At 41.3% G+C, this 12,067-nt stretch overlaps 1 protein-coding gene across 3 annotated transcripts in view; it reads left to right on the forward strand.

The window, feature by feature from the left end:
• Nucleotides 1-12,067, forward strand: part of wdfy1 (WD repeat and FYVE domain containing 1) — a 54,968-nt gene that overhangs the window by 15,081 nt on the left and 27,820 nt on the right. For all 3 annotated transcript variants that reach the window (XM_063045878.1, XM_063045879.1, XM_063045880.1), the window contains one exon: nucleotides 3,579-3,633. In XM_063045878.1, the coding sequence (XP_062901948.1) occupies nucleotides 3,579-3,633 (55 nt within the window). The remainder of the gene's footprint in view (nucleotides 1-3,578; nucleotides 3,634-12,067) is intronic.

Consider the following 12,067-nt stretch of genomic DNA (forward strand, 5'->3'; position numbering starts at 1 on the left):
GCTATTAAAAGCATCACTTCATTCCCTGGTTATTGACCTATTTTCTAAAAAAATGATTAGTCCTTCTTAATTATTCTTTCTAGACCTTCTAGTTTCAGACTCTTGATTAAAGCTCATTCTGGAAAATGGGATTAAGCTGCTACAGTCCTGGCAACATTCTCCTAAAAATCTTTCTGGTGCTGTTGCGCCTTTCCTGTGATGTGGTGAACTGAGTTGTAGCCAGTCTTTCAGCTGTGGCCTAACTTGAGTAAAATATTCAGTTCTGACGTGATCTGCCTATTCTTGTTTTCTGTGCTGAACAATGAGGACTTGAGTACCTGGTTAGCACTCAGAATGCATACCCCGGAAAGAGCACCAATGGTACCAGAGCCTAAAGGAGTTTGTGTATTTGTATACGGACTGGTCTTTGGCTATTCATTACCTCTGGCTGGGAAAAGAAATGCAGCCAAACAAGGAGGGATGGGTGGAGATTGCATCCAGTAGGAGATCCCAGGTAAATTGTCAATATGTGAGAGGCTGCTGTTGGTTCTCAGCAATCACCCACACTAAACAGGATGCAGCCTTGGGCAAAGCTGAAGAGCAAGCCACTTCCTCTAGCCAGCCCAACAACAGCCCTCCCTTCTCGGAGCATGCCATGGATCATTCATTCTATGGGAAAATCATTGGAGGGAGGGCTGGCGGGCAGGCATTCACAGCAGGGAGTTGAACAGAGGTTCACAAGTTTCCGGTGCAGCCTTACTGCCCCAGTCATCTTGGTTCACTCCTGACCTTTGGTGCTGTGTGTGTGGATTTTGCATATTCTTCCTGTGACTGCCGGCATTTTCGTTCAGTCCCCCAGATTCCTCCCAAATCTTAAGGTTTTAAAATGTAATTAGGCTGTTGCCAATTGACCCTAGCGTGCAGCTGAATGGTTACATCTCGGAGGAGTTGAGAGGAGTGTGGGGGAAATGAAGTGGAATTAGTGTAAGTAGGTATTTAATAGTAGGTGTGGTCTCAGTAGGTGGGCTGAAGGTCCTGTTTTTGTACTCTGATTCCATGATAGATGTTGTTTTGTTTAAGTTCATTGAGGTATGATATTGTGAATACTCAGACTCTCAGATTAATTGCCTGGTAACAAATCAGCATTCTCTGGGATGGTACATTTTGTACTAATTATTCATAAAACGTGCTCTGATCTTCATCTAAGTCACAGTGATAGACAAACACATTCTGCTTAAACTAATAACACACAAACAATTGTACTTTTTCTCTAATCAACACTGAGTACACCATTAAAACAATCACAGTCTAGGTTCAAAAGAAGTGTGTGAACCTCTGGGGTAATGCCTTTTACAAAAGTTATTTGGAGTCAAGTGTTCCAATCAATGAGATGAGATTGGAGGTGGGGGTTGCAGAGGTGCCCTCCCTATGCAAAAAAGACACACAGTCAGGTTCCTGACAGAGCCTGTTCTTCTCAAGAAAGATTTGTTTATGTGCACCATGCCTCAATTAAAACAATTTTTAGAGGTCCTTAGAAGAAGAATTGTAGAGGTGCATGAACCTGGAAAAGACGACAAAAGCATTTCTAAAGACCTGAGAGTTCATCAGTCCACAGTTGGAGAAAGTGTCTACAAATAGAAGAAATTCAGTCCTGTTGCTACTCTTCCTAGGAGTGGGTGTCCTGCGAAGATTGCACCAAGAGCACAACGTGCAGTGCTGAAGGAGGTGAAAAAGAACCCAAGGGTAACAGCAAGAGACCTGCAGAAATCTCTAGAACTTGTTAAAGTCTCTGTTCATGTGTCCACAATTAGAAAAACACTGATCAACAATGGTGTTCATGGAAGGACACCATGGAGTAAACCACTGCTCTCCAAAAAAAAAAATTGCTGCACATCTCAAGTTTGCAAAGGACCACTTGGATGTTCCACAACACTTCTGGGACAATGTTCTGTGGACAGATGACACAAAGTTCAACTTTTTGGAAGAAATGTTTTGAGGAACAAGGGTACTGCACACCAACACCAAAATCTCCTCCCAGCTGTGAAGAATGGTGGAAGGAGCATCATGGATTGGGACTGCTTAGCTGCCTCAGGGCCAGGGCAGCTTGCAATTGTGAGCAAACAATGAGCTTAAAATGTTGAGGTAGCAGTCCATTCCCTGAAGCTTAATGGAAGTTGGTTGATGCAATAAGACAATGACCCAAAACACAAGACACACAGAATGGTTTAAAAAGAAGAACATTTGTGTTTTGGAAATGGCCAAGTCACAATCCAGACCTTAACCCAATTGAGATGTTGTGGCATGACCTGAAGAGGGCTGTTCATGCAATTATCCGAGAAATATTGATGAACTGAAACAGATTTGTATGGAGGAATGGTTTAAAATTTCTCCTTTCCATTATGCAAGGCTGATCAGCAGCTACAGGGAACCGCTTGGTGGAGATTATGGCTACTAAAGGAGTTTCTACCAGTTATTAAATATGAGGGTTCACATACTTTTTCCAGCCCGGACTGTGAATGGTTAAACAATATGTTCAATAAAGACATGAAAAGTACAATTGTTTGTTTGTTACTAGTTTAGGCAGATTCTGTATGTCTACTATTGTGACTTAGATGAAGATCAGACCATATTTTAAGTGTAATTAATGCAGAAAACCAAGTAATTGCAAAGGATTCACAAACTTTTTCTTGCAACTGTAGGTCCAATTCCATAAACAATCAGCCACCAAATTGCAATCTCTATCCATACGGCAGTGACAAAGCCGAATTTGGTTGATTCCTTCTACAATACTTTATTAAAAGAATCCAGCTTTTTTCCCCCCCCTTTTGATGTTGAAGGGTTTTTAATAAATCAGACCAAAAGTAACCACCTAAATTGTGTAGGCTGCTCAGGTTAAATGGCATCTTTACCTGGGTCCCACAATGCAGTTACTAGTTAAGGGCTGTGACAGTGCATTTACCAGAAAGGACTTTGGTATACAAAAATTGCCAAGGTTGTGTGTGTTTGTGTGAGTGAAAGAGAGAGACCAACCTAAAAATCTTGATTATGACTTCTTTTTGAAAATACAGTTATGAACTCTTAACTAACTCGAGAGTGTCTAAGAACAATAAACTTCATCTCGCCCATGAAGATGGATTATGACTGTACCGTGTGCAGAGCACTAGTTGACAACTGTACATTATTCATAGAATGCAGTCCAGAATCCACTCTTCTGACAATCAATGTTGGCAGTTCCCGACTGAGTCAACTGGAGCAAGGTTCAAGCTCCAGTCACAGTCGGAGCTCTTGCTAGCTATCAGCATGGTGCTTTCCCTGCTGGGTGTGGTTGTTCCTCCCCGTCGTTATTATGGGAACCCATAAATTCACTGGTAGTTTAGAAATGATATCCTGTAAACTGGTATAATATCTTTGCAGATAATTTCAGCATTTCACACTAATCTCACAAGGCAGGTCTGGGCATGAAAACAATAAGATGGCATATTGTGCTACCCTTTTTACCAACACTACATAGCCTCTAGGCTTTGGTAATTATACTTTTGTAATCATTTTGTCTAAATTATTGAATAAGTGTTGATTACAAATATTTACATATATTTTAGGAGTTCCTCATGGCTGAAGATTTCAATAAAATGACTTACATAAAGACTTACCCAGGTATGTTGCTTTAATTATTTCGTATTGGTCAACACTATTTGACAAACAGCAGTATCAAATGTTATGTCTTCTGAGCTGGCAGTTTATTGGTAAGTATGTTAGTGGTTCTTGACTATAGTTGAGGAATATTTGGTGTAAGAAAATCTTGGTACTATTTACTACTGATCTGACCTTTATTATTTGTCAGACTGGTGGCGACTGAGGTCCTAAATGTGTTTTTTTTTAAAACTGGCATGATGATGATGTTGGAAGGATATGATTACAAGAAATAATTAACAATTTTGGTTTTGCCTTGGTTGGTCAGACTTCCCATCGTTTTTTCTTTAATCCTGCTGAATGGTCTTGGTCCAAAACGTCGACTATTTACTCTTTTCCATAGATGCTGCCTGGCCTGCTGAGTTCCTCCAGCATTTTGTGTGTGTTGCTCGAATTTCCAGCATCTGCAGATTTTCTCTTGCTTGTGTCTTGAGAAGGATGTTTGGTATTTTGCTTTGATTAATTTTGTTTTGAACCCATCGATTTCTCAGCAGAGGGGTTTGAGATGTGATCGTTTTTTCAGAGGAATGGTTTTAAATTTGAATTGATTTTATGACAATAATTGAAATTCTAATTTCAGATTTAAAACCTCTGGTTCACTGTTTCACTATAGGCTGACTAAATATGCATTTGAACCTGTTACTTTAGAGCTGGAGTTTATTAGAGAAGCAAACATCTGTTTCTCATTGTAATCTGCATTGTGCTGACTTTAATGACTATTATTAAATTAGTGGTATGTAGAATAATATAGAATAAGTTCATATGTACTTTTTAAACTGTACAATATCTTAACTAGATTGATCTGCATGCATGGTAGAGTTATGAATTCAGTGTATCCTTTTGCTGATTATGCTTGGATGTTTTACATGTTGACACACAATATCTTTTTGAGGTAATTGGTGATGTTTTAAATTTGAACCTCCTGGTTATATCTTGGAAATAATAAATCAATAATAAAACAATATCTTGAAATAATAAAGCTTTATTGAAAGGCAACATTCAGTAAGCTTCGGAACAGTGGCTTCTCCAAGGCCAACATAAAATTGCAATTAAAAGTTAAAGTATAAACAACTGATATCTGACAACGTGCATTGGCAGTGGGGCGGGGGTGGAAAGGTGAATGATTCAAGCTGAGACTTTTCATTGGAAATGTTAAAAATTGAACCTTTTTAAGAGGAGGAGGGGAGCAGAAAACAAAGGGATCACCAGGATTTCAAGACTAATGAAAACCATTAAGCTGCCCCACCAGCCTCCGGGTGCAACATATAATTCTTCGTAACTTCCGCCACCTCCAACGGGATCCCACCACTAAGCACATCTTTCCCTCCCCCCGCTCTCTCTGCTTTCCGCAGGGATCACTCCCTACGTGACTGCCTTGTCCATTCGTTCCCCGCCCCCCATCCTTCCCCACCGATCTCCCTCCTGGCACTTATCTGTGTAAGTGGAACAAGTGCTACACATGCCCTTACACTTCCTCCCTCACTTCCATTCAGGGCCCCAGACAGTCCTTCCAGGTGAGGCAACACTTCACCTGTGAGTCGACTGGGGTGATATACTGCGTCCGGTGCTCCCGATGTGGCCTTCTATATATTGGTGGGACCCAATGCAGACTGGGAGACCGTATCGCTGAAGGTCCACCAGAAAAAGCAAGATCTCCCAGTGGCCACACATTTTAATTCCACGTCCCATTCCATTCTGATATGTCTATCCACGGCCTCCTCTACTGTAAAGATGAAGCCACACTCAGGTTGGAGGAACAACACCTTATATTCCATCTGGGTAGCCTCCAACCTGATGGCATGAACACTGACTTCTCAAACTTCCGCTAATGCCCCACCTCCCCCTCGTACCCCATCCGTTATTTATTTATATGCACACATTCTTTCTCTCTCTCTCCTTTTTTTCTCTCTGTCCCTCTGACTATACCCCTTGCCCATCCTCTGGGTTTTCCCCCCTCCCCCTTTTCCTTCTCCCTGGGCCTCCTGTCCCATGATCCCCTCGTATCCCTTTTGCCAATCAACTGTCCAGCTCTTGGCTCCATCCCTCCCCCTCCTGTCTTCTCCTATCATTTTGGATCTCCCCCTCCCCCTCCCACTTTCAAATCTCTTACTAGCTCTTCTTTCAGTTAGTCCTGATGAAGGGTCTCGCCCCAAAATGTCGACTGTACCTCTTCCTAGAGATGCTGCCTGGCCTGCTGCGTTCACCAGCAACTTTTATGTGAGCTGCGTTAATTCTTCCTCTTTCTCCACAAGGGTTGTCTAACCTGCTGCATATTCCCAACATTATTTTCTTATTTTGAATTTCTAGCATCTGTAATACTTCCCTTTCTCTTGCAATTCAGCAACTTTTTCCTCTATCCATGTTTTTATTTGCCTTCTTTAATCCGCATGCACCCTCCCCCCCAGCAAAGATTCGCCTGTTTCCTGGGAAGAGTGTTGGAGAAGACTCAGAGTATATTTTCTAGAATTTAAAAGAATGAGAAGCAATTCCTTGAAGTTTGTAAAGGACTAGATGCAGAGAGAATGTTCCCCAGAATGAGACTAGGAGCTGGGTGGTTAGGAGTGAGATGAATTCAGTTGTCAATGCTATTGCTTCAATACACACTCTCAGCCAGTACCACCATGACTTGTATTATTCCAACTCTCTCTTGGTTTTCCCAAAAGAAACTCCACAAGAGAAATTTCTCCAACCTGTCCCATTCTCTGCAACTTGAAGCATGCTTGTGTTTTGAATTTTACTGGTACTCAGGAATCAGTAACCTGAAAAGGTAACTTGTGAGTTTTTCTAGCATTTTCACATTTGGGTTTCAGAATGTTTTTGTTTACATAGTTTTTAAAGGTTGATGGTTTTGGCAGAGAGAACTTAAACTATGATTACTGATTTATTTGGAAATTAAAATACGGATAAAACATTAATTTCAAGATTGTTTATTGTCATTTGTCAGTACACAAGTGTAATGGGGAACAGAATGATTATTACTTTAGATCCGATGCAGCATAGAAAACACAAGACATAAAGAATGCAATAAGTATAAATGCACAAAATTAGTGTATATACATGTGCTGATTGCTTGTACATAAAGTGATGCTAGGTACAGGAGTGTCTGTATGTAAGGCGACTCTGACAGGAAATGATAGTGATGGTAGGGGATGTAGTGGGCTGGGTTAATGGATATTTAACGTTCAAAAGTTCAAAATACACTCACTTATTATCAAAGTATGTATACATTACACAACCTTGAGATACATCTCCTTAAAGGCAGCCACAAAACAAAGAAAACTTAAAGAGGGTTTTAAAACTACTAAAAAGGGTGGAGGGGTTTATCAGCATGATGTCTTGGGGGAAGTAACTGGTTTTGCCTCTGGTGGCCCTGATCTATAGAGAATGTGTTCTGGGACCATGAGAGGCTATGCGAGATGTGATCCCAGGAGCTTGAAACTGCTCGCAGTTTCCACTGCTGTACTGTCAATGTTAAGAGTGAGTTTTCTTGAAGTCGATAACCATCTCCTTTGCTTGTTGACATTGAGGAGGAGGTTACTTTCCTGGCGCCAAACCTCAGGCTCTTCCAGCTCCTCTCTGTAGGCTGTGTCATCATTGCTGACGATGAGTCCCACCGCTGCCTTGCCTTCAGCAAACTTAACAATGAGATTGCTGGCATGTTTGGCCATGCAGTCATGTGTGAGTAGAGTGCAAGACAATGGGCTCAGCAGACAGCCCTGGGATGCACCTGTGTTGAGGATGATGGGGAAGGAGGAGCTGTTGTGCATCCTGGTCATCTGAGGTCTGTTGGTTAGAACTTTTGAATAAGTACTTTGCCTGCTATGACTAAAAGATACTTAGAGATTTCTTTTGGAGTGACCAATCTGATTTTTCTCTTTCTCTTAGCAGTCAATACCTATTTATGTTTGAACTTATTTTAATTGCAGAAGTGAATGTTTTATATATGATGCTGACCAGCATTTCCTAGTCTACTTTTCCTTGGATCGATGAACGAAAATCTCAAATTTCATAATTTGCACTATTGAAGTATTTTTTTTTAACTTCCATTTTTTAAATATAATTTTTATTGAATTTTCAAAAAGAATACATGAAAAAAAAGAATCTACCCTTCCCCCTCCCCTTAACCCCCCCATATATAGTCCTACCTAAAAAAGAAGAAAAAAAAAAGAAAGAAAAAAAAAACCGCCTGGTTATTGGAAGGTTTCCACACGCTCCATGGGATTCAAAATGAATTTGGTATAATTATTCGTTACTTTCCCCAAGTGACCAAAGTCTGGGTCAAACAATGTTTTTGCCAAAACCTAATGAAATTGAAATTTTAATTCAAAAAGGGAAAATTAAAAAATTTATTTCTTGTATGTATAATTTGATTCAAGAACAGACAATTAAACAAGGAACCCATAAGTCAAAGCAAAAATGGGAAACATCTGAATATTATTATTGATGAAACAAATTGGTCAAGACTTTGTCTTGACAGTATGACAAATACAATAAATGTTCGACTTAGATTAGTACAATATAATTTTTACATCAATTATATATTACACCGCAAAAAATAAATAGATTAAATTCAAATTTTTCTGATAAATGTTTTCGGTGTAATCAAGAAGTATTCTTTTTGAAAAGCCTAGGTTGTTTTGGGGAAAGGAAGCAGGAAGCGTACAAGATAAATTGCTTTTTGTATCAAATGTCTAGCTATATATTGCTGGAGTAATTAGTTTACAGTGTTTTGTGATAGTTAACCTGCACTCATATTAATGCTTCTGCCTAGTATTCATTTTTTATAGATGAGCACCACAGGCCCTGGCTTAAAGCTTGATGACATGATGGTGTTCAGTTACTCTCTGTAACTTGAGTACATCTGTCTGTGGATGCAGCACGTTTAGCTTTAGCATGGTGTCTAACAAAAATGCTCAAAATGAACAGCTCACAGCTGACTGTGCAATGATTCCGGGTGTTAGCTTGCATGCCTTTTTTTTTTACTTTGCATTGTAGTTGCTACCTTTTGTCCTTGCTTGATTGTTTGGAGTAGAACATCTTGCTGCAAATGTATGGTACCTTGGAGAGACTGCATCTGGAACATTATCTGTGGCGTTGGACTCTTTACTCAAGAAAGGATGCTTTTGCCTCTAGAGGGAGTGCAAAGAATCTACGATGTTTCCAGGGATAATTAGAGAGAGTTTGGGGAAAAAAATGGCACTATATTTTCCAGAGATTAGAAGAATGAGAGGCAATTTCACTGAATTTTATAAAATTCTTAAGGGGCCTGACAGTCTAGATGCAGGGAGGATATTTTCCCTGACCGAGGGTACAGTTTGAGAATAAAGAACAGGTTGTTTAGAGTCACAGAGCACGGAAAAAGACCCCTAGTCCCAACTGGTCCACACCAGCATTCCAAATTTGTCCCTCAGGTTTCAATTAAATTTCTCCCCTTGCACTATAAACCTATGCACTCTAATTCTTGATTTCCCCCAACCCTCAGGTAAAGATTGTTCACCCAATCTATCCCCCTTAAAAATGTATACACTTTTGTAAGACATCCATGCTTTTTTATACTTACAACTTAAAAATGTATACACTTCTGTAAGACATCCATGCTTTTTTATACTTACAACTTAAAAAAAGACCCAAGCCACTCAACCTCACTCCGTTACTCAGTCCCTCAAGTCCCAGCAATGTCCTCTGCACGCTTTTCCAGCTTAATGTCATCTTTGCTATAGCAGAGTGACTGAAATTCAATGCAATATTCCAAATGCAGCCTCACCAACACTTTGTAACGCACTATACCAACTTCTGTACTCTCTGTCCTGACTGAAGAAATCCAGCATGCCAAAATCATCTTCACCACCACGTCTACATGTAATGCCAATTTCAGGGAACCATGTTCTCCTGGGGATATCTGTTCTACAACACTCACTCGGGCCCTAGAGCTCATGGTGAAACTCCTCATTTGTTTTTCCGAAATACAACACCTTACATTTGTCTGAATTAAACTCATTTACATTCCTTGACCCACTTATCCAGCTGATTAAGTTCCCTTGTAAAGCTGAAAGCCATCTTGATTGTTAATGACATCACCTATTTCTGTCATTTGTAAATCTGCCTTGAGATTTTTCAACTCAGTCTTATGCCAGATTGCTATGGTGTTGCAATTATTGCTTTTGTTCAAAACTAAGATTGATAGGTTTCTGGATATTAAGGGAATCGAGGGATTGAGTGCTGAGGCAGAAATTCAATCGTGATGAATGTCCAAGCAAATTTCAAGGACTGGGCAGCCCCTTTTGTTCTAGGCAAGTATGCATCTTCCTTCAAGACTTGTCCGCAATGCATATGGCTTAGTTGTCATGAAACAAGCAACACACATCAAAGTTGCTGGTGAACGCAGCAGGCCAGGCAGCATCTCTAGGAAGAGGTACAGTTGACGTTTCGGGCCGAGACCCTTCGCCAGGACTAACTGAAGGAAGAGCTAGTAAGAGATTTGAAAGTGGGAGGGGGTACGAGGGGGAGGTGGGGCATTAGCGGAAGTTAGAGAAGTCAATGTTCATGCCATCAGGTTGGAGGCTACCCAGACGGAATATAAGGTGTTGTCCCTGCAACCTAAGTGGGGCTTCATCTTTACAGTAGAGGAGGCCATGGATAGACATATCAGAATGGGAATGGGATGTGGGATTAGAATGTGTGGCCACTGGGAGATCCTGCTTTCTCTGGTGGACAGAGCGTAGGTGTTCAGCGAAACGATCTCCCAACTGCGTCGGGTCTCGCCAATACATTGACTTCTCTCACTTCCGCTAATGCCCCACCTCCCCCTCGTACCCCATCCGTTATTTATTTATATACACACATTCTTTCTCTCTCTCTCTCTTTTTTCTCCCTCTGTCCCTCTGACTATACCCCTTGCCCATCCTCTGGGTTTTTCCCCCTTCCCCCTTTTCCTTCTCCCCAGCCCTCCTGTCCCATGATCCTCTCATATCCCTTTTGCCTATCACCTGTCCAGCTCTTGGCTCCATCCCTCCCCCTCCTGTCTTCTGTCATTTTGGATCTCCCCTGGTTTACGATCTTAAAACTCCACTTTGTTGCTTTTTTCGAGGTCTGTGTCCGAAGATTGCAAAGACCTCGTGTCTTCGGGCCCACAGCAAAAGTTTTTTCTGCCTCCCCGACGACACATGAGTCTCCTGCCCTGACACCGATCCTCGATCCACCCGTCTCCAGAGACCTGAGATCTTAGGCTTCCAAACACGATTGAGATTCTCAGGCCAAACCCTTGGCATGTGGAATAACAGCCAGTTGTGGAACCCTGAGAACAGATCCCATTCCCGCAAAGAACCGAAGCCTGTGTGTAACTCCAGGTCAGGGTCTTCAAAAGAACCTTGAAAGAGAAAAATAAAGATATTAAAGGTAGAAATAGAGCTGTTTCCAAAGATGCAAGCAAAGGAGTTGCTGTTAGGCGCCATGAATCCTCCTAAGCTCCACCCCTACTTGATCTGGTATTGGGAAATGAACCTGGTCAGGTGTCAGATCTCTCAGTGGGAGAGCATTTTGGAGACAGTGATCACAATTCTATCTCCTTTACCATAGCATTGGAGAGGGATAGGAACAGACAAGTTAGGAAAGCGTTTAATTGGAGTAAGGGGAAATATGAGGCTATCAGGCAGGAATTTGGAAGCATAAATTGCAAACAGATGTCCTCAGGGAAACGTATGGAAGAAATGTGGCAAATGTTCAGGGGTATTTGCGTGGAATTCTGCACAGGTACGTTCCAGTGAGACAGGGAAAGGATGGTAGGGTACAGGAACCATGCTGTACAAAGGCTGTTGTAAACCTAGTCAAGAAGAAAAGAAGAGCTTACGAAAGGTTCAAAAACTACGTACTGATAGAGATCTTGAAGATTATAAGGCTAGCAGAAAGGAGTTTAAGAATGAAATCAGGAGGGCCAGAAGGGGCCATGGGAAGGCCTTGGTGGACAGGACTAAGGAAAACCCCAAGGCATTCTACAGGTATGTGAAGAGCAAGAGGATAAGATGTGAGAGAATGGGACCAGTCAAGTGTAACAGTAGAAAAGTGTGTATGGAACTGGCAGAGGTACTTAATGAATACTTTGCTTCTGTATTCTCTATGGAAAAGGATCTTGGTGATTGTAGGGATAACTTACAGTGGACAGTGAAAAGCTTGAGCATGTAGATATTAAGGAAAAGGATGTGCTGAAGCTTTTGGAAAGTATCAAGTTAGATAAGTCACCAGGACCAGACGAGATGTACCCCAGGCTACTGTGGGAAGCAAGTGAAGAGATTGCTGACCCTCTGGCGATGATCTTTACATCATCAGTGGGGACGGGAGAGGTTCTGGAGGATTGGAAGGTTGCAGATGTTGTTCCCTTATTCAAGAAAGGGAGTAGAGATAG

Source organism: Mobula hypostoma, chromosome 4 (assembly GCF_963921235.1).
Source record: "Mobula hypostoma chromosome 4, sMobHyp1.1, whole genome shotgun sequence".
Lineage (NCBI taxonomy): Eukaryota > Metazoa > Chordata > Chondrichthyes > Myliobatiformes > Myliobatidae > Mobula > Mobula hypostoma.